This window comes from Rhinopithecus roxellana, chromosome 19, assembly GCF_007565055.1.
Source record: "Rhinopithecus roxellana isolate Shanxi Qingling chromosome 19, ASM756505v1, whole genome shotgun sequence".
In the NCBI taxonomy this organism is placed as follows: Eukaryota; Metazoa; Chordata; class Mammalia; order Primates; family Cercopithecidae; genus Rhinopithecus; species Rhinopithecus roxellana.
This window is the reverse complement of record NC_044567.1, coordinates 38,527,959-38,554,202: the sequence shown is the minus strand read 5'-3', so window position 1 is coordinate 38,554,202 and position 26,244 is coordinate 38,527,959. Positions and strand designations below refer to the sequence as shown.

The 26,244-nt window shown below is 55.0% G+C and overlaps 1 protein-coding gene across 1 annotated transcript in view; it reads left to right on the top strand.

Moving 5' to 3' along the window:
* TBCD (tubulin folding cofactor D) overlaps positions 1-26,244 on the top strand; it is a 220,329-nt gene that overhangs the window by 102,469 nt on the left and 91,616 nt on the right. The window contains exons 14-15 of the mRNA XM_010354383.2: positions 10,101-10,257; positions 23,647-23,704. Of these exons, the coding sequence (XP_010352685.1) occupies positions 10,101-10,257; positions 23,647-23,704 (215 nt within the window). The remainder of the gene's footprint in view (positions 1-10,100; positions 10,258-23,646; positions 23,705-26,244) is intronic.

Genomic DNA, 26,244 nt, shown 5'->3' with positions numbered 1-26,244 from the left:
GTTGCTCAGGACCCCGAGAGGCCATGAGGAGCCTGCTGGGTCTGAGTCCTCCCTACACCGACACACTGGCTTTCAGGAGAGTGGGTCTCGTGGGTCACGCGTGTCCTGTTGGGTGAGCAGACACGCTGGCTGTGACTTCAGGGCTACGGAAGTTGCTCTGTGGTTTCCAGCAGTGTAGACGCCAAGTGTGCCCTGTAGTGAGGACCAAGAGTGGAGGTTGGAGTCAGAATTGTGGACAGGCTCCTGAGGACCAGCAGAGGGTGGAGGCCAGGGCTTGCCTGCCGGGAGTGTGGCTGTGGAAAGATTCCAGTCCACAGCGGGGCCTGCTGCCCAGACTCACCTGAATCAAGTGTCTTCAGAGCCACCTGTCCTGCCTGGTCATGGCAGTGGCCCAGAAAGATTCGTCAGTGGGCGGTGAGTTGGGAACAGAAGGAAGCCCTTGAGATAGCTGGGCTGAAGACAGCAGCAGGCTTGTCATTCGTTGTGCACTGGTGACGTGGCCTTTGGCCTCCCCAGCTGTCTGGCCCTGGGCCTCGTGGTCTTGCTCTTGGACTTCAGGTGTCCTTGGGTGTCAGCTCCAGCACTGCAGTCCTCTGGGCCCTGCTGCTTCTGAAGGGCCTGTGCCAGGGACACTGTCTTGGGGCCCGTGGCGGTCTGAGTATGGGGGCTGGGAGTCCCAGGCAGTGAGTCATGGCAGAACTGGCCCCTGACTTCCTGGTTGAGCCTTTAATTCTCCCGAACGCCTGTTTTTGCTTCTTTCAAGTTGTTGTGCTTGAGCCACTCTGTCATTAGCTGTGGGCGTTCCGAGTGCCCGCGCCCGGTGTTGAGCTGACCGGGTAGGAGCGCCCTGGCTTCAGGGAGGGCCCCTGCCCCTGCATGGCAGTCACGCTGCGCTGAGCGTCCCCTCCCCTCTGGTGGCCTTTCACAGTGGTGGAGGGGCAGGAACTGACTGGCTCTTCTCCCTGTGGTGGCTGCTTGGGTGGCAGTGAGGGGACTGCGAGGGGGACAGACACAGGTGGAAGGAACCACAGTGGGTTTCATGAACCAGTGACAATGGCTCAGGAGATCCTGAGGCTGTTTAATTTGCAAACAGCCATTACTTGGGATTGCTTGAAAAGAAATGGTTCTAACTTACAACAGGAACCTGAGCAGGGCTGGCCACGCTGGAATGCGGTGCCCACTGTGACAGTGCAGAGCCAGCAGACGCCACTGGCTTTGTTGGATAATGGAGAGAGCACTGGCGTCTTCTGCTGTCTGTGGTGGTCCTTGTGTGCTGTGCTTGCAGGCACCGTGGGTCTCCCTGGACGGGGTTCAGTTCCACCCCAGCACCCTTGCCCTGTCTGTTCGCCCGTGTCCGGGCTGTGTAAGAAGCACGTCCATTTGTCCAAGCAGAGGGTCTCTGCTCCACCCCTGGGGGAGGCCAGGAGGCCCTTGTTGGATGCTCTGGCGGGCAGCACTGGGACACGGCCACTGCACCCAGCCCTGGACCCAGGGCAGCCGGCGACTCGGGAGGAGCTCCTCAGGAGCTGTCACTTGCACGTGAATACCGAGGCATGAAGCCTTTGGTACTCTTGTGTTTAATTTTAACAAAGCCGTGGCTCATCACAAGAAGAGTGTGGGCATTGGCAGCTTTGTCCCAGGTGCTGCAGGGTGGGGGTGGTGCCTGTTACCGCCTGCTGGGGCGGGGGAGTCAGTTGCACAGGATGCACGGCCTTGTGCCAGCGGCAGCCCCAGAGGCCGTGCATAGGGCAGGCCCTGGTGGTCAGGGACCCACCCACTCCTGCCAGGCGTTGGGCTTGGGATGTGCAGCTGGCTGGGGGCACACATTCATGCTGCAGGTCCCCGCGAGTCTGGGCTGTGTGCCTGGTGAGCCCTGAATTCCACCTCACGTCAGCTGCTGGTTCACAACAGCTGCTGGTTCACGTCAGCTGCTGGTGTTGGCTGTTCGCATGATTGTTTTCTTTCTTGGGGGATGGATCAGTGGATGGAGAAATAAAGCTGTGTGGGCATAAAATCAGTGTTTGTTTATATCGATAGTCATCCCTTAAACTCAGATCCAGGGCTGTCAAGAGACCTGAGCCCAGCCCTGGTGTTGCTGTGCACTGGCCGTGTGTCCAGAGACCTGAGCCCAGCCCTGGTGTTGCCGTGCACTGGCCGTGTGTCCAGAGACCTGAGCCCAGCCCTGGTGTGGCCATGCACTGGCTGTGTGTCCAGAGAGGGCCGTGATTGTGGCTGTCAGCCCTGCCCATTGGAACTGCAACTCGATGAACTCACAGATTTATTTTGACAAGGTTTTCCTCTAAAGATGTGGAAGTCTTTGCATCTCACCAAGCTGTGCTGGTGCGGCCGTGGCACACACTGGGCTTTTTACATCTCTCTTCTGGGGAGTGAGTCAGTGGGCATAGGATGACTAAAGTATAGGAATTTTAATAGGGAATTTTCTTTTTCTTTTTCTTTCTTTTTTTCTTTTGAGACGGAGTCTCGCTCTGTCGCCCAGGCTGGAGTGCAGTGGCGCGATCTCGGCTCACTGCAAGCTCTGCCTCCCGGGTTTACGCCATTCTCCTGCCTCAGCCTCCCGGGGGCCCTCATTCGGTCAAGCGGGGCCGGGTGTCCTCTCGTGCGTCTGAGGTGGCTGCCGGCGTGCGGGTGTGACTTTGTCAGTGTGAGCTCTGAGTGGGGTGTCTGGTGACGCTGCCCCTCCTTGTTCTCCTTCTTCTTGCGGAGTGGCTGGGGAGAGGGTTGCTGGGTGGAATGGAGCTTGACTACCTTTTGTGTTGACCTCTTGACGTCTCTCTTGGGAGGCTTAAAAAAGTGAAGATAGGAGGATTGGATCGTAATTTCTTTGTGTTGCTTTCCAGTAGCCCGGGGACCAAGCACGCTGTGGGAACCAGACCTCGGTGTGCTGGCCCCGCCCTCCTCGTGGCGCCTGCGTCTGTCCAGCCTTTGTCCTCAGACCACTGCTTCACCACATTGGCTGCAGCTGGGTGGCAGATGCCCCCGGGAGGAGGAGAAGCATTTCTTCCCAGGGCTTTAGACTGTGCTGTGTGCCTGGAACCTGGAGGTGCTGTGGCCTCCAGCCCTGGACGCAGCATGGAGGCCAAGCGGTGTCTCTACAGGACCCTTCAGTGATGAAGGTGACCGTGCTCCAGCCAGGTCCTAGGGAAAGCTCTCCAAGAGCGACGGCTTAAGCAGTTCTTAAAAATCGCAAATGATCTGTGTTCTTGGAGAAAGACCGGGAGAGAAGCACTCACTCACAATAAGGTTGCACCGACTGTGTACGAGTAGCGAGCTAGTGGAGTTCCAGGCAGTGTGGTCCAGTGTGAGCGGGGAGGGTGCCGGTTGGGGGGCAGTGCTTGGGACGCAGTCTTTGTACCCAGTGCCCTCCCGAAAGTCTGCTCATCAGCGCCCCTGAGCCCAGCATTGACCCCTGGAGGGACTGGGCGCCTTCCCTGGGCTCAGACTGTGAGCTTCCTTGGGAAGCAGCACTTGCTCCTGATGTAGCCAGCCTCAGATCCTGTTGGGAAAGCAGGATTGGTGAGGAACCTGGAGAGGAGTAGGAGGTGCTGCCTGATAGCAGAGGTGGGTGAAGGGGGCAGAGAGGGCAGCAGGGGCCCAGTTCAGTCCTGTCTAGTTTTCACGCGGAGGCTTTTATGGAGTTGTGCTTCTCGAGCCTTTTACACGCCTCACAGTGGTGGTCCGATGTGGTAGCTGAGTGAGTTAACACCCTCAGGATTAAATGCAAAAGCATCTTCACTGGGTGCAGCATTTACAGTTTCGGTGCTGGAAGTTCTTAACCGGTGTTCTTTAGGAGCCGTCTTCCCAGTGAAGGGAGCTGCCCGCAGTGGACGCTCCCCAGGAGGTTTGCGGCATGGCTGCCGTCTGTGTTGTGGCCTGGGACTTTCTTAGAGAGAGACGAGTCATCTCTTGTGTGATTTACCAGCTTCACTTGTGCTTCCAGGGCTCTTTGAAGCATCGAACTTTTTAATTTCATGAAGAAACAAATGTAGTGCAGAGAACAGAGAGCTGCTGTGTGACCTGTGGGTGCCCAGCCTGTGGGGCTTCCTCGTCGCCGCCACCCAGACAGATCGAGTGCCGGCTCTCTGTGCTCTCCGGGACGTGGCCTTTCACAGCAGAGACGTTCTGTGCTCTTATTTTAACAACTGTAAGAATCTGAGCTTGGTGAGTTGGGTGACCCGGGCTCTGTGTCTTCGTGTTGGCTAGGGTGTGTCATACACCTGGCCTGGACTGCGTGCCTCCGTGTGGTGGGGACTCGTGACTGTCCCCAGCACCTTGACAGAGGGTCCTTGACTCTTAGATGTGCACAGTGGTTGGTGGCAGGTGGGGTCTCAGTTCACAGGCACAGGTGGGGAGAGTTGCTGGGCCATCGCGGCCGGGTGACTTTCCTGTGGAAAGAGTGGGCTTGGGGCTTTTGGTGCGTGATCCACTGAGGCGGGGGGAGGGTGTGCTTGGGGCAGTGGGGGAGAGCAGGGCAGGTGATGCATATCTGGGTATTCACCCCCAGCAGCACAGGAAGATGCTGGGAGCATCCCTCCCCTGGGCACCGTGGGGACAGCGGGGTTCTGCTCCTGTTGGTGGGTGGGGCTCCTTGCGCCCCAGGGGCAGGCCGAGCACCAAGTCTGTGCTGTGCAGCGTGGCAGGTGCGGCAGACGTGAGGCCAGCTGCTGTTCTCTGCAGGCAGCTGAGGGCCTCTGGGATGGCTTCTCTACCACATCCTGTGGGAACTGGAAACTCAGATGTCAGTGGAACCAGGTGTTCTGTCCATCACTGCCTCTTGCCCCCTGGCAAATTCAACCCTGGCATTTTCTTTTTCTGAGCAAGTTGAACTGCATTTTTGGGACAGGAGCCATGGCTGTGTGTGCTGGTGCTGAAGGGAAGGTCTGCAGGGACAGCCGCACGGCCCTTGGGAGCTGCGCTTCCTGCGCTCGGGCTCTGCACCCTCAGGCTTCAGGCCGAGAGTCCCTCCACATCAGCCCCGTTGTGGGAGGGTGGCTCAGTGCTCTGGAGGGGCCCGAGCAGTCAGGGAGACACCCCCTGCCCACAGCCACCCCCTCTGGGCTATGTGGGAGGTGCCCACGGTCCCACGCCTTCCTCGCGGAGAATGTGGCGGGCTGTCTGTGCCGTGGGGGAACTCGCTGCGCTGTGCCCAGCCCTCACCGCCCAGTGCCGAAATGGGAAGGCCTGACAGGGCGATGCAGTCTGCACCAGCTGTGTCTGCAGGAGTCCAGCACGAAGCAGTTTATGCCTAGAAGTGACGTTTGTTTTTAAAATTAGTAAAACCTCATTAGTTATCAGAAGGTGTGACTGTATGGCGATTTTTTGTAGAGGGGTTATTTCTGCCTTTGCAGAGAATGCCTGCATCCCTTCTGCCCCTTGGGGTCGCATACTGCAGTGGGGACTGTGGTGCTCTGAGGGTTAAGTTGTTTCTGTCACCTGGAGGCTGCTTTTTCCTCAGGCGATTGGTGTTCAACAAATGACAAGCTGTCTAGAGAGAAGGGTTTTTAAATTACATGGCTGGGCTTGGGTTGCCAAAAGGAAGCCTCCTGGGGTATGTTCTATACTCGACATGCATTTGCTGTGTGTAAGTGCAACCATGAGAAAGGTTTTTGTTCAGAGCTGTTGGATAGTTTCCTTATTTTAAACCTGTTGAATCTGGAAAGAGTTGTTTTTGAAATTTTTTTCTGATAATCACTTTATATAAAAGTTTATGGCAGAGGAGTTTCTGTTCCACATGCCCCTCCCCCAGCTTTGTGGTCGCCCAGGTGCCTGGCTACCGAGGCTGGCTTGCCCCTTGTGTTCGGGGTCCCGAGATGTCAGAGCTGGCAGCCCAAGGCTTCCTCTTTATCCTGAGCAGGAGAAGCAGGCCTCACTCCAGTTTTCACCCCAGGATGTAGCACCTACCACCCTAAGATGAATCAGAGCCAAGAGGCTTGGTTTTTCTGTTCTGGTTAAGAAAATTGATCATCTCACACCCTCTCAAGCTGTTTTACTTTGTGCAAATTAGATTCCTTTCCAGGGACCTGCGAGGAGAAACATCCTCAGCTTCTAGGACTCCCTGGGATGTCGTCAGCAGCCAGGCCTTGGCAGCTGCCGCTTCACATGTGCTGGCGTGTGGGGCCCTGACGTCTGTTGTGGGTGTCATGGAACAGGATTGGAGGTTTCTGAGATGCAGGAGGGTGAACGGCCCCAGGACTTTGCGCCGTGGCCTGGCCTGGAGGGAGGCCGGCTGGGCACTTCTGGACGCCTGTAGCAGCACTGCCCCGGGCAGCGGCCCCAGAAGCTGAGGTGGACTTTGCTCTCTGCTGCTGGGACTCAGCCCTGGGAGCACAGGGAGGGCAGCGGGAAGCCCATACCTCTGCGACTCTGTCCACAGCTGGGGAGAGCGGCCCAGTGTGCGTGGGCCACCCACAGCCCTCTCAGGAACTGGCCTCTTCTCCTTAAGACAGAGGAGCGGCCAGGTCGGCCTCTGGCCGGACCTCCTCCGCCATCAGTTTCCAGCAGGAAGTGCTGGTCAGACTGAAGGAAGGCCTGCGTGTGTGTTGGCCCAGATGCCTGTTAGTGGACGTCGTGTCTGCACAGCTGTCTCTGGGTGGCTGATTCATCCCAGCAGCTGACTACACTGATGCCGAAGAGAACCAGCTCTCACGGACTTGGGGACAGAAACCTGGGCTCCCCGACCCAGGTCAGGTCCTGGGGGTGTGGCGGGATCAGCTCCCGCAGCGCCTCAGTGGCCTGGGGTGGGGGGGTCTGTGTCCTCCCTTGGGGGCTTCTCATGGGGCTGCCAAGCAGTGTCCAGGTGCACACGTTGGGCGTGGGGGAGGCCTGAGACCAATGTCCACGCTGGCCACTGCCACTCGTGGTTGTCTGTTGGGAATTGGTTCTGTCCAGTGGATGGATAAATTGGGACTCAGTGGTTTGCACCCAGATGCCCGAGGCAGTGGAGTTGCTGGGTGGTCGTGCCTGGGGCTGCCTGGAGTGGCATTGCAGTGGCTGTCCCTGGGGACTTGGCCTGGCAGGGACACCACGTTTGTGCCCTGGAGTGGCATTGCAGTGGCTGCCCTTGGGGACCTGGACTGGCAGGGATGCCACATTTGTGCCACATTTTTCCTCCTGGAGGTGCCACAGCCTGTTAGTTTTGATGTGTGTTGGCCACGAACAGGCTGCCCTGTTAGCACAGAAAGTGAACATGAGCCGTAGAGAAGGCTCAGAGTGGACGTTGCAGGGCAAACAACTGACGGCCTTTTGGGTGTTACAGATTTGGTTTAGTTGAGACCGAGATAATCATCTTGAACCTGCTTGTTAGATTCAGTGGCTTTCTCTCGCACAGTCGTCCTCTTGTTTGGTTTCGCGTCTCACACGCATTCCGTAATCCTCACTCTCACTTTGTAGAAGGAAAACGTTCGACATTTACAAGAAGTGAGAGATACTCTTGCAAATCATCCAGCAGTTTCTGGTTTGCAGATTGATGGCCACACTGGCCGTTACTCTCAGTGCCTCCCACTGGTGATGGTGCTGCCAGCTCTGACCTGTGTGAGGAGGGCCTTGGAGAGCACAGGGCCCCCAGGTGGAGGAGGCTCCAGGAAGTGCTTTGCAGGAGGGAGTCATGGCTGAGAGACGGAACGCGGAGCTGCCCTGTGTGGCCATGCAGGGCCTTCTAGGGTGTGTTGTGGGGTCCTGGGGTGAGAGCTGGTGGTGGTCTGACCACGGTGGGAGGGAGCCGTTGGGTCCTGTGGAGGCATGACTGCCGCAGTTGGGGTGGGCTCTGGGAATGGCACAGTGTCTGAATGTGGAGGAGTGAGGAGGAGCCAGCCCTGCACCCAAGGGGAGGGCTGGCCGTGGGTATGGGCACCACACCAGAGGACACCTCTGCTCTGGGCACTGGGCTTGAAGAAGCCTACAGCACATCCAGGTGGAGTGTCCTGAGGAAATGAGGCTTGGAGAGGGGTGGGTCCCAGGTAGGCTGGGGAAACCTTGGTGTCTGGCGGGGACCCTGGAATGTCCTGCCGCTCCCCTGGGCCTTTGTGTACGGTGCCCTGCGTTGTGGCTGGGCTAAGAGGAGGCAGTTTCCCCAGCTCCTCACTCTGGCGAATTTCACATCCTTGATACCACGGTATCTTTGAATTTTCTGTTTTGAAGAAAGTTCATTTTTATGTAGTTTTAATAAATGTATAACTGATAATCTTGTTAAAAGTAATCACCATATGTATATAAAATAAACTGTGCAGAAACATCCATTTTTATTGCTCTTTATAGACCATAAAGATCCTTAGATGCAAAAAGTCAAAGGGGAAATTTGCATATAATATTCATAGTCCTACAGTTGTTGCTTATGGTGTTTTGCCTAAGATCATTTCTAGGTGCATTCTTCTGGGAGATAACGTATCTGATGACAATTGCATGTGCAAATAACCAGCCTCTCATATATCCATGCCTGGAGTGCCTTTTCTTTTTTTTTTTTTCCTTTTCTTTTTTTTTTTGAGACAGAGTCTTGCTCCGTCGCCCAGGCTGGAGTGCAGTGGCCGGATCTCAGCTCACTGCAATCTCCAACTCCCGGGTTTACGCCATTCTTCTGCCTCAGCCTCCCAAGCAGCTGGGACTCCAGGCGCCCGCCACCTCGCCTGGCTAGTTTTTCATATTTTTTTAGTAGAGACGGGGTTTCACCCTGTTAGCCAGGATGGTCTCGATCTCCTGACCTCATGATCCGCCCGTCTCGGCCTCCCAAAGTGCTGGGATTACAGGCTTGAGCCACCGCACCCGGCCATGGAGTGCCTTTTCTCAGACTGTGTGTGGTGTTAGTGAACTCGATTGGTGGGTGTGAAGTGTACAGACAACGTGTGCATGGAGGGGGTTGTGTGCGGAGCCCTGAGTGAGGCCCTGGGTGTGTGGGTGCTTCAGCACGAGGGCCTCCTGGGGAGGAGTGCTTGTCCGGGAGGCGGAGCTGGGTTGGGGGCTTGGGTGCTCCTCCTGGCTCCGTGGGTCTCCACTGCTGGCTTCATAGCTGTGTTCCGTTTTCTTTGTTCAGCAGTTGATCTCAAGTATTTATTCCAAAGCACTTGAAATATGTGAACCTAATAAATCAAGCAAATACAGTAAAACTTGAGCTCCTTGGAACACCCCAATATACTTACACCACATGTCCTAAATTCCTCTCGTGTCTACGTAAAAAATGATGTGTAGCCTGGGCAACATGGCGAGATCCCATCTCTACAGAAAATTTAAAAAGTAGCTGAGTGTGATTGTGGCATGCCTATAGTCTCAGCTGCTTGGGAGGCTGAGGAGGGAGGATCGCTTGTGCCTGGGAGGTGGAAGCTGCAGTGAGCCAAGATTGTGGCACTGTGCTCAGCCTGGGAGACAGAGCCAGACCCTGTCTCAAAAAAATAAATAAATGAAATCACACACGGGTGTGATATCACATTACTCATTAACCCACTTTCAAATGGAGCCGGAAGGATAATCCACACCTAGCTCGGATTTCCCTACATAGCTGTTTTGCATAGGAACCCTGCACGGATGGTTCCTGAAGGCAGCACTGAAGGTGCCACGGCCAGCTTTGCATTTTCATCCTGGTTCACGCCAGACCTGCCGTGACAGCACGACTCCAGGCGCTGCCCGACATCTGCACCTCTCCCTCCCCTGAACCGGTGGCACCTCTCCCTCCCCTGAACCGGTGGCACCTCTCCCTCCCCTGAACCGGTGGCACCTCTCCCTCCCCTGAACCAGTGACTCCTCTTCCTCCCTGCCTGGTGGGAGCTGCGTTTCCTTGAGTCTCCTCAGACTCAGCAGACCCCCGGGTGGCATTGTGTGCTGTTCTGAAGGAGCTCTTGCTTCTTCATGTCACTTTTAAAAAATCCTTTCACTGGATCTGAGTTGGTGGGCATGCGTCTTTTTTTCGGAGGCCTGTTTTCTGACCAGGCCATGGCTCTCACAGGAGCCCCAAGCCTCTGGGTGGGCTCCACGTGGCTTGTGTGCCTCACTCATCTGGCGCCATGGCCGCGCTCCGGCCCTGAGTCCTGCTTCTCTGAAGCCTCATGCGTTGCCCGTGTGGTCTGCTCCTCACCACCTTTTCTCTTTTCCTTGCCCAGTTGTTGCTGTGATCCTGAAGGCGCTGACTTACGACGAGAAGCGGGGCTCCTGCAGCGTGGGCACCAACGTCAGGGACGCCGCCTGCTATGTGTGCTGGGCCTTCGCGCGTGCCTACGAGCCTCAGGAGCTGAAGCCCTTTGTGACTGCCATCTCCAGGTAGGCCCATTCGTCGAGGCGCCTCGGACACGCCGTGTCCCCTGACGGCACCGTGTGTTGTCTTCCCCGCGAGAGGTGTGCATGGCAGATGCTCACGAACAGGTGAAATTCCTTGACCAGAGGATCTGTGACAAAGCCACCGCTCAGAGGTCAAGTTCCTTTTCTGTGGAGGAGCCAGCAGAGCAGAAGTGTGTGGGAGGAACATTTTGGAGGTCTTGGCCACCCTGCAGGCAGCAGATTCTTGGGAGCAGGTGGAGGCACCCTGGGTGGCGTGGGAGGAAGCAAGTGAAGTGGGGCACGGGAATCGCCTGTGCGACTCCCTGCAGTCATGGGTCTTACCGAGAGGCGAATTCCTGTCTCTGTCTCCTTTCAAGTTCCTTTGGAATACGGCAGGCATGTTGGACATGGAAGTCTTTAGGCAGTGTTTGTTTTTGTTGAGGAGCTGGATTTTGTGTTTTTGTGGACCAGCACTTGAGAGAATATTCAGTAGCAACAGCCTTTGCTGGCATGCCAGACTTCAGCTCCTCTGAGATGTCCGTGAACACTTCAGAACCTCTGGGAGGGAGGAAGCCATTTTTTCCCTCTGGCTTCTTGATGAAAGAACTGAAGCCAGCAGGTTTCATGTGGTCATCAGAACCTCAGAAGCTGTGCGGCCTACGGCGGGTGGGGCCTTGCCTCCGTGTCCAGTGCATGCATCCGGCCGAGCCCTGTGGTGGTGTCTGGTACCAGCGACTTTCAGGAGCTGATACTTTTTGCTAAGGAAACGTGCAGAACAGATGTGCCCCCAGCGTAGGAAATGATTGGATTCAATCCAGCCATGTACGCTGGTTTTGTACCTGCCTGTGGACTGAAATGAGTTCTTTTGTGCTGAAGAAGGCAGGCGCTTCCTTTCTTGTTGTGCATGAAGGAGCTGGAGGCGGGACACCGAGGAAGGCGACTCGGCGTCACTGTCCGTCATGGGCGTGTGAGCCCATGGCTGAATCATCACGAGGTTTCACACCCGCACTTCATCCGACAACTTTCACTAGGAAATGAACTGGGGAAGCTGACTTCAGCCCCTGTCGGGGTCACGGGATGCAGCGTCCCCGGCTTCCACCCGGAAGGGCTGCTCCTTTGGTCTGGGTGGGTGGGGCGCCAGTGGTAGATGCACCTGGTGGCAGGCTCAGGCTGAAGTGCTGGGTCCCCTCTGCCCCCCACACCCCATGAGCACCCACAGTGAACCCCCCGGGTGGAGGTGCCACTGGCTCTGTCCGACAAGTAGCTCGTGAGCCACACACTGGCATGAGCTCCGAAGGGTCTTGGTGACAGGCACTTTCTCTTGTTCTTGCCCACTGCTGTTCCATCTTACCAAGTACTTAGGAGCGCCAGAGAGGGAGCTCAACCCTGTTACTTTCCTGGGCCTGCAGCACGTGGCCGGCATCTCATAGTCTAGGTTCTTGCATCAGCCTGAGAGGAGCCAAGGGTCCTCCTCCTATCCAGGGAGGCCCTGTGTTTCCCAAGGCAGCTGTGAACATGCACATCCCTCCTGTCCTGCTTCTCTTCAGAGGAGAGCAGCGTGGCTGGAGGGTGCTGGTGCTGGCCAGTGTGTTGTGGAGAGTGTGGCTTACCTGAGGTCAGGGAGGTCTGGGGTGGCTGGGAGCAGGTGTGGCCTCTGTCCGCTGCTGTCCCCAGTGGCCACTCTGGTGGCGCTGCTGGGCAGGGACTTGGCTGCTGGTGGTCTTCAGGGAGCAGTACCTTGCAGAGTGGAGCAGAGAAGATGGAAAGATGGAGAGGCCTGGCTTTGGGCCCCTGCTGAGCTCCTGAGGCCCTGCCACGTGCCGGTGCCGGCCTGCAGCCCTGCTGTCTGTGTGCGGGAGCTCTTGAGTGTGATTAGCCTCAGGAAAGGCTCTTCCTGTTACTTCCTTGCCCTGTTCCTGCACTTTTAGGAAGTTGATCCTGCAACTAGGCAGTGAAAGCAAAAAAATTTCTCTTACTGTTTATATGAATAGTCACAGAATGAGAAAACTTACACTGATACCTCACTCAGTTTCCTTAGCAACCCTGCGAGGTGGGCAGGTGCCACCGCATTCCAGTTTCACTGAGGAAGTCAGGACAGCACTGAAGACACTTGTCCGGCACCTTGTGGCTGACAGCTTCTGAGCCAGGCCCGTCTGGGCAGCAGACCCAGGCCCTGGCCCGGGGCTCGGCGCTGCCTCGTGGCTGAAAAGCTCCTTACCACCTTCTGTGAGGCCCTGGAAAGACCCGTGATTCAGACGGGTGACGTTTGCGGCTGAATCCGGCTCCTCAGATGGTGGCTCCCATTTCACAGTGAAAATCCTCACGGATTTCCTTTCCAGCCTCATATTTTGTCTAAGTGTGTCAGCGTCACTGGAACCTGGGCCTGCCCTTCTTCCTGGGAGGAACTCTCTGGTCCAGTGTCACAGGAGGGGCAGGGCCAGGGCTGAGGGCTGGCACAGGAGATAGGGGTGAGGCAAAACCCCCACTCACCTGGGAGGGCGTTTAGGTGGGCACGGAACCCAGGGCCGCATGGGGGCCATAACTCATTGGTTCTCTGTTTTGGGGGAAAGCTGATCCCACTGTAGGGTGACTGTCATGAGAGTCTCCAGATCAGGTGCTGACTTTGGAGAGTTGTAGGCGGAACCATCCGAACAAGTGAAGTCCTCACTACTGGACAGGGCTCGCAGCTTAGCTGGGGCCGGAGAGAAAAGCCATGAGCAAGAAAGTTCTTACTGAAGGTCCTGGACAGGCAGATTAATAACTTCTGCCTTTGGCAGTGTTAGACCTCATCGTTCCAGAGTGAAATATCCATAAAAACCTGCCGATGTGCGTGGAGCCTGGCCTCGGTGTGGGTGTGGAAGGCTGGGGGCCAGTCAATCGGTAGTCCTGGTGCAGGCGGGCCTGTGCTTTGCGAAGGAGGTTGGCGCCGCTCGGTGGCCTGCTCGCTTATTCCTAGGCCCGATTCACAGAGGCTGGGGTCGCTCGGTGATCTGTTCGCTCTCTCTCAGGCATGAACCTTCCGGGCTGGGTTCCTGTTCTCTTGCACAGTTTCCACAGGGGACCGTCTTGCTCCAGGGTCATCTTCCTCACTTCGGAGCCCCTTGAGCCGCCCCTGCACAGGCTCCTGTAGGCCCCGTGAGGGTCCTGACCGGGGCTCCTCTTCTGGAGCAGCTGCCGCGTGTGGACCAGCACTGGCATGGCCGCGGTCTGCCCAGCTGGGTGTGGGGTTGAGCCCATCGTGCTGTGGAGGTACTCCCGGGGGTTGTGTGGGGGTCCCACGGTGGGAGGTGTGGTCGGGGTGAGTGTGACTTCTGTCTGGGGCACGTTGGGCGGGGCGTGCAAAAGGGGGGCCCTGGGACTCCTGAGTTTCTGGGTTAGGCCTGAAGGACTGTAGGACGCACCGTGGGCTGCAGGCTTGAAGAAGGACGTGAGTTTCTAGAGTAGCCTGGACTACACAGCGAGGTCCTCCACAGCGTGTGGCGGGGCTGGCGTTGGCCTGGGTCCCACTTGGCTTTGATCTCGTGGGGCTTTAGTTTTTGGACGTCCTGGATGGGCCTCCACCATGGCTCCCGGGTTCCCTTGTGCGCACTGCGCACACCGAGCCTGCAGCTGCTGGGGCCTCAGGGCTCGCAGCTCACAGGCTTCTGACGCCTTAGCCTGGAGCTGGCATTGTGCCCCTCTCGCCCCTTTATCTGTGCGTCCCGGCCGCAGACCCAAGGGTGCCCTTGGAGCCGTGCCCGCCGGCCTGGGTGTCGGGCTTGTCCAACGGGTTCTTAGAGAACCTGGGCCCCTCCCTGACCCAGGCAGGCTCCAGGCATCCGGCCGGGCGGGCTGTGAGTCAGGCTGCGCCAGGCTGCGTGTGGGATGCTGCTGGTGCGAGCCTCCCTGCCCAGGAGCCCTGCGCACCCGGGTATCGGTTGGGGTGTGCCCTTCCAGATCTGCCTCCCTTGGTTTGTCATAAGTGACCACATTTTAATTACCAGCTTTTATGCCTGTCAGTTTGGGAACGTGATACAATCTTGATTTCTCTAACTTTCACAAGCTCTTCGGTGGGTCCTGGAGCAGTGCATGCTTGGGATCAGATCATCAGAGTGTAATTTTCGCAGGGAAATGGGGGCAGCAGCTGCTCCTCACTCCTCGGGTGCCTGACTCTTCTGAGAGTCAATACGGGGGTTTGGTGGCTCACTTTTTCTAATTGTTTCCTAGCTTTTTGCTAAAAAAAACTTTGGATGAACTGTTCTTCCACCTCATGGTGTGGATGTATACTGTCCCTGTTTTATAAATATCAAAAGGAGCTTCTCAGGTAACTTTTCTCATGTTTTGAAGGTAGTGTTGGTTTTGAAAACCTGATTTCCTCAGTGTTGCACACAGGTAGCTTCAGAGGTGGGATAATTGTTGGAGTAGCGAATGGATTTCGCTGACCAGCTGAGTGTGATTCAGGGGCAGGGACACTGTGAAGTTAAAGTGGGACGGAGTGGTTGTGTGTTATCTACAAAATCCCTCCTAACCAGTAATCACAATCTCATTTGCAAGAAGGAAAAGAAAGCCGAGCCCTACGCTGCTGTTGCCATTGTGCGTCCAGTGATTTCCTCACCTGAAACTCTTTTGTAAGCAGCTCATGTTGACATCAGCTCCGCCCAGGCAGCCACAGGGCCCTCCCCTGCCTGCGGGCAGCCTCTGACTCGGCCTCCACCTGGAGCAAACCTGCTGAGCTGCGCGGCCCAGGGAGGATCCGCCGAGGCCTGCAGATCCGAGATCTCTTCCTCGGGGGCAGGATTGTCCTGGAAAATCAGGAAATGGCAGGCATTGCTCAAAGCTACGTCTTGTCTCACTGGTGTGGTGTTTCTCAGTGGCACAGCTTCCAGGGGAAGACAACCCTTGTTTTTCAAGAAAAGTTAAGTGGCCGTTACCGACCAGAGTCCTAACCCCGTGAAACCTGGCAAATCCTGCCTCCACATCAGCTCAGGTGTGACTCGAAACCACTTAAAAAGTTTCTCGTATTTTACCACTGTGTGGATTAGTGTGAGCTTTGGTTCTTGGGGGTTAGGAGAATTCAGCCATAGGCAGGCCCAGTTTTACGTGAAGGAAGATATGATTTGCAGCTTTCAAAAAACAGGGATGGGTAACAAATTACTAGTCTGATATTTTTAAAATGTTTGACTTTCAAATGACAGAATTATTGTTACTTAAGGTAAAGATCGTGTAATTGGCTTTTTATTGCTATAAAATATCATATAAATAAGAAAACTTGAGCTGGGGTGAGGTCTGTACTTTGCCGTACCTGCCGAAAATGAGGTGCCCGGAGCTTGGGGCAGGTCGAGGCGTGCACTTCCCCTTGACAAGGACAGGAAAGAGAATCCCTTTCTGTTTGACACAGACCATTTCTCTGTGTTGGGAAATCCTAGTGAAGTTTCACATAAACTTCTCCAGCGAAAGCAAACGGGCAGGGACACCTGGGGCGCGTGTCAGCGCAGACAGGCTGGTCCGTCTCGCGGCCTTGCAGCGTCTCTCTCCAGGTTCCCGGGGACGGGAGATGAACGTGTTGACTCACTCAGGGTGTTCCTGCAAAGGGAAACTGGGAGGCCCACGTGGGACGTTGGGTGCCCTGTTGGAGCCGTCGTTTAGGAAGGAGCTTTTGTATTTATATTTAACCAGCATCATTAAACCTGTTTGTATTTATTTCTCGATGAGCCAGTTTTGTTCTGAGAATGAGCCAGTTTTGTTCTGAGAATGAGAAAATTAGAGCTGTTTTAATAAGTGTGCAAATCAGGACAGTGTTCAACTTGTTGTAGGTCCATATCTAGTTGATTGCTTGAATTAGCTTGGGAGTCTGTAGTTAATTAAAAGCAGTGTTTTTCAGGCGTTGCTATATTTGTCCTACAACTTTCTGTGAGGTTCGGTAAAATACACACACAGCAGCAACTATCGTGACATTGACTTCTCATGGCGGGAGCCAGCTCAGTGGAAGTGGGCCAGGCTGTGGTCATTCCTCCCGAGGCCAGCTTTGCCTGCGGAAGCCCACGTGGCTCCCCAGAAGCTGGCCTCCGCACCACTCTTGCTTCAGGTAAGCTGCCCGGCAGTGTGGCTCTGGCTTTGCGCAGCCGTGTGGTCTGTGTCCAAACTGCTGAGCACTGCCGGGAGAGGAAGCCGGGAGCTCCTGGTGTCTCCTGGTGTCAGCTGGTCTGGCTGCCTTAGAGGAGCTGTTGAGCTGGACTGAACAACACTGACCTTAGAGGGTTAGACCTGGTTAGGATGGTAGATGATTTTAAGTTTCTTCTCTTTCTTCCATTCTTTCCTCATTAATCAATGTTCCATACTTTAAATATAGTAATTTAAACAAATAGGCCGGGCGCGGTGGCTCAAGCCTGTAATCCCAGCACTTTGGGAGGCCGAGATGGGCGGATCACGAGGTCAGGAGATCGAGACCATCCTGGCTAACATGGTGAAACCCTGTCTCTACTAAAAATACAAAAAAACTAGCCGGGCGAGATGGCGGGCGCCTGTAGTCCCAGCTGCTCTGGAGGCTGAGGCGGAGCTTGCAGTGAGCTGAGATCTGGCCACTGCACTCCAGCCCCGTCTCAAAAAAAAAAAAACAAAAAACAAAAAAAAAACAAATAGCAAATTTCAAGAATTCAGTGTAAAATGTGACCTTTCAGTATTACTGGCTGGAGCCAGAGTCAATAAAGATGTAAGCCTATGTTCCTCTTCTGACAAATGTTAAAGGAAACCAGAAATTCTTGATTAGTATTTTTCCCTAGAACACGTGGCTTTATGGGTTTTAAAAAATGAACCTCTTGTTCATGTGTAAATGTGACACAAATTTCTATGCATTCTGAAAAGATTTAGAATAAACTGCCATTTGTTGTTAAAAAATAGCAGTTATATAACTTTTTTTTTTTCTTCTTGAGACGGAGTCTTCCTCTGTCACCCAGGCTGGAGTGCAGTGGTGCAATCTCGGCTCACTGCAACCTCTGCCTCTCAGGTTCAAGCAGTTCTTCTGCCTGCCGAGTAGCTGGGATTACAGGAGCACACCACCACCCCCGACTGAATGTTCTGTGTTTTTAGTAGAGACGGGGTTTCACCGTGTTGGCCAGGCTGTTCTGGAACTCCTGACCTTGTGATCCACCCACCTTGGCCTCCCAGAGTGCTAGGATTACAGGTGTGAACCACTGTGCCCAGCTGCAGTTATAGAACTTTTAGTTATCAAAAGATCACGTTCATATGTCTTGATCAGTTTAATGATTCTGAGATTTCGTTAACAAAAGCCATTGTGATGTGTTGAAATAGGACTGATCTTAAAACGTTCGTGCTGATGTAACGTGAGCTCCCTTTAATTTTAAACCCGCGTTATTCTCTTATTTAGGCTATAGTTTGTTATAAAGAGTGTAGAGAGGAAAAGGGAGTGCTTTTCTGTTAATAGAGTTTTTCTGAAATTAAACTCAAAATTTTCAGTTTCAAGTGGTGAAAGCAGTGTTAACAGAAGGCTTCCCAGATACTAATACTGGATCTTTTAAGATCTTTAGATAATTAGTTGCTTTCCAAAATAACTTTTAATTCTGAACTCATTTTAGACTTCAAGAATTCCAAAACCAGTAGAGTTTTTCTAGACCCTCGACGGCGTTCTCCAACATGAACATCGCACATTCGGAAGCCAGGAGGTGCTGTGTGGGATAAAGGCCACTAAGAGGCTAGTCTGCCTGGGACCCCCCGTGGCACCTGGTGGTCCTGTGCCCTTAGCCTCCTTTGCTCTGTGACGGCTTCTCAGTCTTTGTCTTTCTTGATGTTTGGGCACTTAAGAAATAGGTTTTATTGAGATTAATTCACCTGCCATAAAATTCACCCCTTTAGGGCCCACAGTTCATTGGTATTTAGTGTATTCTCAGACTTGAGACCTCACCCCAGACAGAAGCCATGTGTGCCAGGTCCCGTCACCCGCTCCAAGCCCGGCACTGCCCGCCTGCCTTCCGCCCCTGTGGATTTGACCCTGAGACCTCCAGAGAGGACTGGCCAGGTGTTCTGTAGGATGCCCCTCTCTCCGTCATGTTTTCTCGTGCGTTACTGGAAAGAGCGATGTGAGGTGACCTGCCCTCCTCCGTGTGCTGTGCTGGGCCTGCAGCGCCCCACGACGGCTCCTGCTTGGTCTGGACCTTGATCCCTGGTCAAGATGGGGCCTGCCAGGTGCCTCCACTTGAGGGGACTGTGTTTTCCTCTGTAACTAGCAATGTTCTTGGGGGGTACTCGAAGGCTGTGCAGCATCCTGCTGTTTCTCCTTCGGTTTTCACCCCAGCCGAGCTCTGTCCAAGAACCTTGTTGTGGTCTGGTGGTTAGTTCCTGTTTCCCACTCCGACGTTCAGTGATTGCAGCTCGTTCTTAGGGAAGCCTGGTTCCTTCCCAGCTTTATTTCATCATTCGCTCCTGCCAGTCTGGACTCATGGGTGCTCATCCTGTTTTGGGGGTTATCCTCTAACACTATTGTTATTAATGTTGTTTGAGTTATAATCTAACACTAACTATTGTTATTAATGTTACTGAAATTGCTCCAGCTTTGGCCACTTCAGGTTGGCTTCTGTGTCATTTCAGCAAGATCCTGTTTTTTTTTTTCCCTGAGTGTTTTTTCTTTCCTTCTGGCACCACAAGATGCACGTGGCTTATCTTTCTGCCCCTGTCCCAGCCCTGGCACCCACCACTTCCCAGGAATCTCAGATCCTCTCAGTGGAGAACGGTATTTGGAATCCAGGACGCTGGGCTTGGCCTCAGCTGCCTCTAGGTTCCCTCCCTCCTCTGTAGCTGAGCGTGTGCCTCTCTTCACAGTCCACGTTTGCACAGACATCGGCTCTAGCCCAGCTTCCTCCTGGTCTCCCTTCGCGTGCCGCGTCTGGGCCTCCTGTGCAGCATGCTCTGCTGTCACGCATCTGACGTGATTTCAGAGCTGACGGCCCACACCTGTGTGAGCAACAGACTCACACAGCGTCCCAGGGTGGGACACTCTGTGCATCTTCCCCACCCCGGGCCTAGCATTGCTGGGGCCATTGCTCGGGTCAGCCCTTCTGGCTGGTCCGGGATGCAGACACATCTGCCAGTTCCCTCTGTGCTGGTCTCCCCAGGTCTGTGATTGTTGCTTCTTCAGTCTGCATGTGATTGTGTTCTACAACTCTAGCACCAAACAGGACAGTCCATCTCCCCCCAAAACTCCCCAGTCTGCTCCCCAACCCTGGGCCACCATTGATCTGCTTTTGGTCCTGATAGTTTACCGTTTCTGGGGTGTCTTAGAAACCGAAATGCACAATAGGCTTTTGATTCTGGCTTCTTTGACTTGGAGAACGCCCTTGAGACTCATCCCAGTGATCTTTCCTTTTGTTGCGGAGTGGCATGTTACTGGACGGAGGTGCCCTAGCCGTCTCCTTCGGTGTCTCCCATCCTTTCTGGAGGCTCAAGGGGACTCAAGGGAAGACTCTGCTTCCCTGCCTGAGTTGCCCACATTCCTTTGCTCATGGGCCCTTCATTCACCTTCACAGCCAGCCACGTCCACGTCTGGCTGCATCCTTCGCATACCTTATGCCTGTGACCCTTTCTTCTGCCTCCTGTGTCTGTCCTTCCTTCCCCCTTCCTGTGTGGATTTACCTCCTTACCTGTCTACTTATCAGTCTGTCTAGATGGGGATCTTGCTGTGTTGCCCAGGCTGGACTCAAACTCCTGGGCTCGAGGGACCCTCCTTCCTCTGCCTCCCACAGGCAGATAGAGCACAGGTGTGGCCGAGGCCGCTGGCGTGCCATTGTGTTTCGCACCCGCTGGGCTGCAGGAGTAATCCAGGCCTCTCCCCATCTTAGGGTCAGCTGACTGCCAACCTTAATTCCCCTTTGCCACGTAAGGAACGTGTTTGAAGGGGGGCACCCCATCTTTGGGAGGGGTGTTATTCTGCCGAAGACAAGGGTGTGGACAGATGTGCTGTGACCAGGGTGGTTGGGCTTAGGACTTTGTTGTTGTTTACCTGGAGGAACTGAAAGACCTGGGTGTGCTGCTGGATGCCCCAAGGATCTGGCCAGAGGAGGCAGGTAGAGAACAGGAGTAGGCGTCCAGGCCCTCAGGGCAAGTAGCGGGTGGGCTTCCGTGGTCTTGGGAGGTGCTGGGCCCGGAGGCATCTGCAGGAACTGCAGGTCCCCTACCGCAGGCTCCCCACACAGTGACGCCCATCTGTCTGTCTGCAGGAGCAGGAGGGGCTGGACGGGGAAGATGTCTTGCAGGGTCTGTCTGAGCATAGCAGTGACTCGTTTGTGAGGGACTTTGTTGTTGCCGTCTCCCTAGGGTGCAGAGGGCGGTGGTGTGGCCATCCTTGGATTGTGAGTGAGCAGTTGGCCGAGGGGTAGACTTTGTTCGGCTTGAGGCGGAACTCGGAAGGAAGCCGTGTACTCCCATAGCTCTGGGCTTTGTTTGTGGCTGTGGCCACACAGGGCAGGGCCTCAGGGCAGGGAGGCCAGTGCTTTTGGGAAGGGCCTCCCCCAGTCCTCAGAAGCTTCCCACCCTGTTCCCCTTGGGGATATTCCCCTTCTGTTTTTTTTGTTTTTGTTTTTTTTTTTCTGGCTCTGGTTCCTGGCTTTTGTTTGCAAGGCTGGCTGCTGTGGCCTGGACGCTGGGGTCTGTCTCTGCCCGATGGTGGTCTGCATACCAGAGCTGAGAAGTGACCCTGTGGTAGAAGGAGGCCTTTCCACACCGAGACCACAGATTGTCCCTTCAGTGTGCAAGCGTTTCTCTGAAATGTGAAATAAATGCTGTATCCACTGGTGATCTGTGGTTGTTAGTGATTAAACCGAGTAAACGTAGCTCATTCGGCCGTTCGCTGCTGAGGGGTGTGGAGCTTCTGCAGCATCCTGAGGAGGTCCCGGAACGTGGGTCTGGGCTGTGCTGATGCTGGAGCAGCCGGTGGGGAGAGCTGCTAGGCCACTCCGGACAGCCCTGCACCCGCTCTGGATGGAAGCTTCTTGCTCCCAGCCGAAATGGGCCTGCTGCTGCGGCGGGGGCTGGAGGGGCCCCTCTGCTTGAGCCGCAGGGTACCCCATGCCTGCATGCCCTCCTGGCTTTGCCTGTGGTTGGTGGCTGTGTTTTGGGCTGTGTTGATGGTGTTGTGGGGCCTCCTCTGGGCCTCAGCGTGTCTGAGCTTGACTGGGATGGAAAATGCACCTGGTGGTTTGTATTGTGTTGTTTCTGTTTTGCTTAATTTTGTTTGCCATTCTTATTTCCAAAGATGCTTCTACGTTTATACTGTATTTTTAGTTTAATTTTCCACCCTTTCCATCCACAAATTTCTGTTTTTATTGTGGTTCTCGGTGACCACACACTCCTCTCTCTTTCCCCTTCCCTCCTGCTCTCCCTCCCAGGCAGAGCCTGTGAGACTTGCAGGCATTTCCCCAGAATCGAGGCCCTCTTGGCCATCCAGCTGCTGCCCCACCCAACCTTTGGCTTCTCCCGGGGCTCCTGGTTGGTTGGGCGTCCCTGAAGCCCCAGCAGCAGAGCGCTTGGTCACGAGGCCCGAGTCACATGCCCTAGCGTGTCCGAGGAAGTACAGAGTCCAGCCGCAGGGAGGACTTTCTCAACTGGCCGTGGGGCCAGCTGTCCTGCTCCTCCTCGTTTGCTGTGGGCTCACCTCTGTGGGCTGCTCACTCAGACACACTCCCACCCATAGGGCCTTCCCACCCATTTCTCCTGCCTCCTTCAGTCTCTGCCCAGCACCCCACTATCAAGCTCCGCCTCCCGCCCCCCCCCCCCCCCCCGCCCCCATGCTAGACTCGCTGGAGGAGACTGTGGCCCCAGAACCTGAGTCAGGAGTGCGAGGCTCTGTGGCATCTTCTGGGCCATCTCCAGGGCCTGGAGCAGGCACCTGTGCCCAGCGCTGGAGGTTGGGGGACAAGTGCTCTCTCTGATAAATGCCCGAGTTTCAGCTCTGTGGCTGTAGTTTGTAGGTCTCCTGGCTCAGCATCCCCAAGCCCACACCCTCGGGACTCATGGGGCCAGGGAGGGAGGAGCGCAGAGAACATGAGGATACAGGAGCCCCTTGCCTGAGAGGTATGCTGTGAACCTGGAGAGTAAGGCCAGTGAGTCTGGGTCTGGGGCGACAGACAGTGTGAGATGCAGAACAGGCGGGACGTCGTGTACGTTGTGGCTGGTGGGGCCGGCGCCTCACACACACGCCCTGGGAGTCAGGGTGTGGTGCTGACAGTGTCTGCGTTGCCAGGCTGGAGTGGGACTTACTCTCTGCAATGGAACCCACACGCTTTTCCTCAGCTGGATGTATCTTTCACATTTAGCTTGTTTAACAGCAGAGCTGGTGAGAGGGCGCACAGCTGGCATCACCACTGTCCCCTGTGCGTGTCCCCGGCATCCTTCATGTTGACGTGGGCCCTGCCCCATGGCTCAGGTCTGTCAACTTCCCTAGAATGAGGCAGAGCACTTGGCCCCTAGGAGACCTGGAAACCAGGAACCTGGGAGGCGCTGGCGGCTGTGGAGGCCACTTATCTCCACGTGTCTGAAATTCTGTTTTCCACCTTTTCCCTTTAGGCTGGTAGGAGACACAATCTCTCAAGCCTTCTTTAGAAAGGGTGATTGTCCTCTGCCCTGCCCCAAACCCCCTGTGTTCTGTGCAGCGTCCGATGAGAGCGTTCTGGGTTATTCACAGTAACTAAGCTGGGTGATCTCACGAGAGGACGTAATGAGGCCCAAGGAGTCTGACGGGGGCCAGGAGAAGCCTTGTCTGAGTGTGGCTTGCGTGGAGGCAGTGCCTTGGCATCTGTGTGTGGTGCGGTGGGTTTCCTGACACTCTCTGGAAGGGGCCTCCGCCAGATACCCTGCCTGCAGGGCCTCAGACCCCTCTGGGCACGGTGGGTGCTCATGCGTTTCTGCAGAGTTAGGCTGTGTGCGCGGCGTGGTCTGCAGGACCTGGACAGCCCCTGCCCTGGGGCATTTCTGTCAGCCACCTTGGTTTGCCACCGCCCCCGACCCCCCAAACGCTGCCAGTTCTCGTCCTCCAGGGCACCCCATTTCTGTCTTTTCGTTCACTGGACCTCCCCTCCTCCCACTCCGCATCAGCACAGCAGGCCAGGTGCGTTCTGCCCCAGGCCCTGTCCTCACGGCCCTTTGATCCTACGCCCTTGGTGTGCGCTGTCTCGTGGCTCTCCTTAGAACCAGGGTCAGCCACCCCCAGCTCCCGCATGGCGTCTGGTGTCTTAGGGGTCACATGTGTCTGTTTGCAGTGTCTGGGTGCCTCAAGCTGCATGTTGCTTGCGGGGCATGTCTGAACCTCAAGTGGGCTTGAGTCGTGAGAGAAAGGCTTTCTCGTCGATACTGTGTGGTCTGTACTATTTTACAGATTCCTTTTTAATTAATCCTTTCTTGTTTTCACAGCGCATTGGTGATCGCCGCGGTGTTTGACCGGGATGTAAACTGCAGAAGAGCAGCCTCTGTAAGTTTCTCATTTTGATGTTTCCTGTCACGAAGGTGGGGGGCGGTCCTGATCTCCCCGATGCTCCTCTGTGTGCTGCCACCTGGTCAGCTCACCCGTCAGCAGCAGGAGCTGCAGCTTACTGTCTCTGGGTGTTGGGGAGGGCCGTGGCTTCAGCGTGTGAAGGGTGGTCAGGGTTAAGTCCCCACACCCCAAGCATCCCCAGAGCTGCAGCCATCACTGCTGGGGGTTGCTGGGCGATGCAGGCGAGTGGGACGTGCCCGATGACAGGTCTGAGTACAGGCAGCTGTGCGCCGAAGACGCGAAAGAGAGTGGGTTCTGTGAGGGTGGCCAGAATGTGGTGGCGGGATGGTCACTCACCAGGTGACCTTTGAGCCTCAGGAGGGGCTGTTGCGAGCAGTGGTCAGCTCTGCTTCACCCGGCCACACTCGCCCGGGCCTTACTGGATATGGGGCCTGCAGGACTGGGTGCGTCTTGATCACAGATGGCTGGTTTCCTCCAGAGGGAGCTCTGTGACGTTTGGGGTGAATTCTGGGTGTGAGGAGCGGTAGCAAGTGCTGCCGCGCTGACCAGACTACTTCATTTGGCTCAGAGCTGGGCTGGAGTGAGGCCTGAGTCTCTTGGGACCCCAGAAAGCAGGCAGCTGAGACAGTGGACCAGTCTCAAGATGAGAGTCTTGATTTCAGATACAGATAAGATGCTGAACACGTTTTAAGAGGGTAAGAACGGAGAGGCAGCATTTTGAGAAAGGGGGGGGGTGAGGTTGGCTTTTGGTGATGGGGTGGGCCCATCCTCCTGGGCTCGAGCTGCTGGAACTCTGTGTCCAGGCTCAGCATAGTTGGCACCTGTTGAGGGAGCCGTTGACGCTCCCGTTACTGTCAGACTCAGGGGCCAGTGGGCCAGGTGGAAGGGTGCTGGGACTGGTGAGTATTTCCTGTCAGCCCTGCAGTGTGTGGGACTGTGCAGGTGCGGAGTTGGTTTTCTCTCTCACGTGCAGGAGCTCAGATGATGCCTTCAAGTCTTTCTAGTCATCTTCTGCAGCTTGTGGTGGCCTGCCTGCTGTCTGTGTCCTGAAGTAGTGAGAAGTCTTTCTCTGTCTCAGGTCCTTTAAAACTAGAGAGAATTCAGCAGGAGAGCTCAGAGGCTCTTCTCTGTCCCTGAAGCTGCTCTTATTTTGTCTTCAGTGTCAGTAGAAAACCTCATAATTTTTTTGGGAAGTCGTCACATTTTTGCCCTGATATTTACCCAAAGGCAGTAATTGTAAGACTTTGAAATATAATAAAATCTTATGTTAAATCTGTACTTAAAAATAAGCTTTTAGATGTTCTTTACTGCAACCTAAGACATTTCATGGGAAGCAGTAATAAAATTAAAGTACTTAAGTTTCTATGAACCCTGAATATGAGGTGAAATAATATAAATCATTTTTTCACATTAAAATCCCGTTAAACTGGCAATAAATCTTTTCTGATAAATACCACCGGAGTGCACCTTGCTTATCCAGTAGCTTGCAAAATTAAAACAGCCAAAGGTAAAAGATTCTCTGTTTAAAGCTTGTTAGGAAATGTGAGGATTGAGGGCCTCAGCATTGGGAATCATTTTTTCCAACTGTGGAGCTGCTGCTTTCAGATAAAGATGTCTCGGTCTTCCTGGCTCAGCTGGGTTCCTGTTCCACGCTGTCTCACTGGGGGCGGTCACCCTGTGGGGCCCCGAGGCCTCTTCAGCACCGGCCAGGAGGCAGCAGTGAAAGGCACTGGAGTCCCGTCCCTCCTTGGGGCTGGACACGGTCCCTGCCCCTGAGCTCTGGACGCCCTGCCTTGCCTTGGTGCTCCCGTGTCGAGACTGGCCACGGCAGCAAAGGCTGCGGTCGGGCATCCTGCGGTGTGTGACCCTCCCAGTAACGCGGCGAGGAAGGTGCTGCAGCTGGTTCTCAGCATTGGCAGGAGTGTGGCGACTCCGGCAGTCAGCGTGTGAGTGAGTTTGTGAAAACAGTCCCAGCTGTGTTCGTTGCTGAGCGCTGGTTTTTCCACACATTGGAAGGAGTCTAGCAGGCCCCCAAACGTGCTGACGTTGCAGAAAGACGTGTCCCCTGCCGGGAAGGAAGGGGCAGTAGAGACGGGGTGGTCGTGGCTTCTTGTTCATCACGAGGAAGGGGGTGGGGATGGGGCCCCTGTTCACTGACAGTTAAAGTAAAGGCACTTAAAGCCCCATTTAACTGAAAAGATTTTAAATCTTTTCATCCAGCATTTCATTGGATATTTAGTGTCTGACCTCTATTTGTGACTTTTTATTTTGGGTTAATTGAGATTTATATGCAGTGTGTCCCTCCTTCCCTCCCTCCTTCCCTCCCTCCCTCCTTCCCTTCTTCCTTTCCTTCTCTCCCTTCTTCCCTCCCTTCCTTCCCAGTGCAGTGGTGCGATCTTGGCTCATTGCAACCTCCGCCTCCCCGGTTCAAGCAATTCTCCTGCCTCAGCCTCCCGAGTTGCTGGGATTACAGGCATGTGCCACCACGCCCGGCTACTTTTTGTATTTTTAGTAGA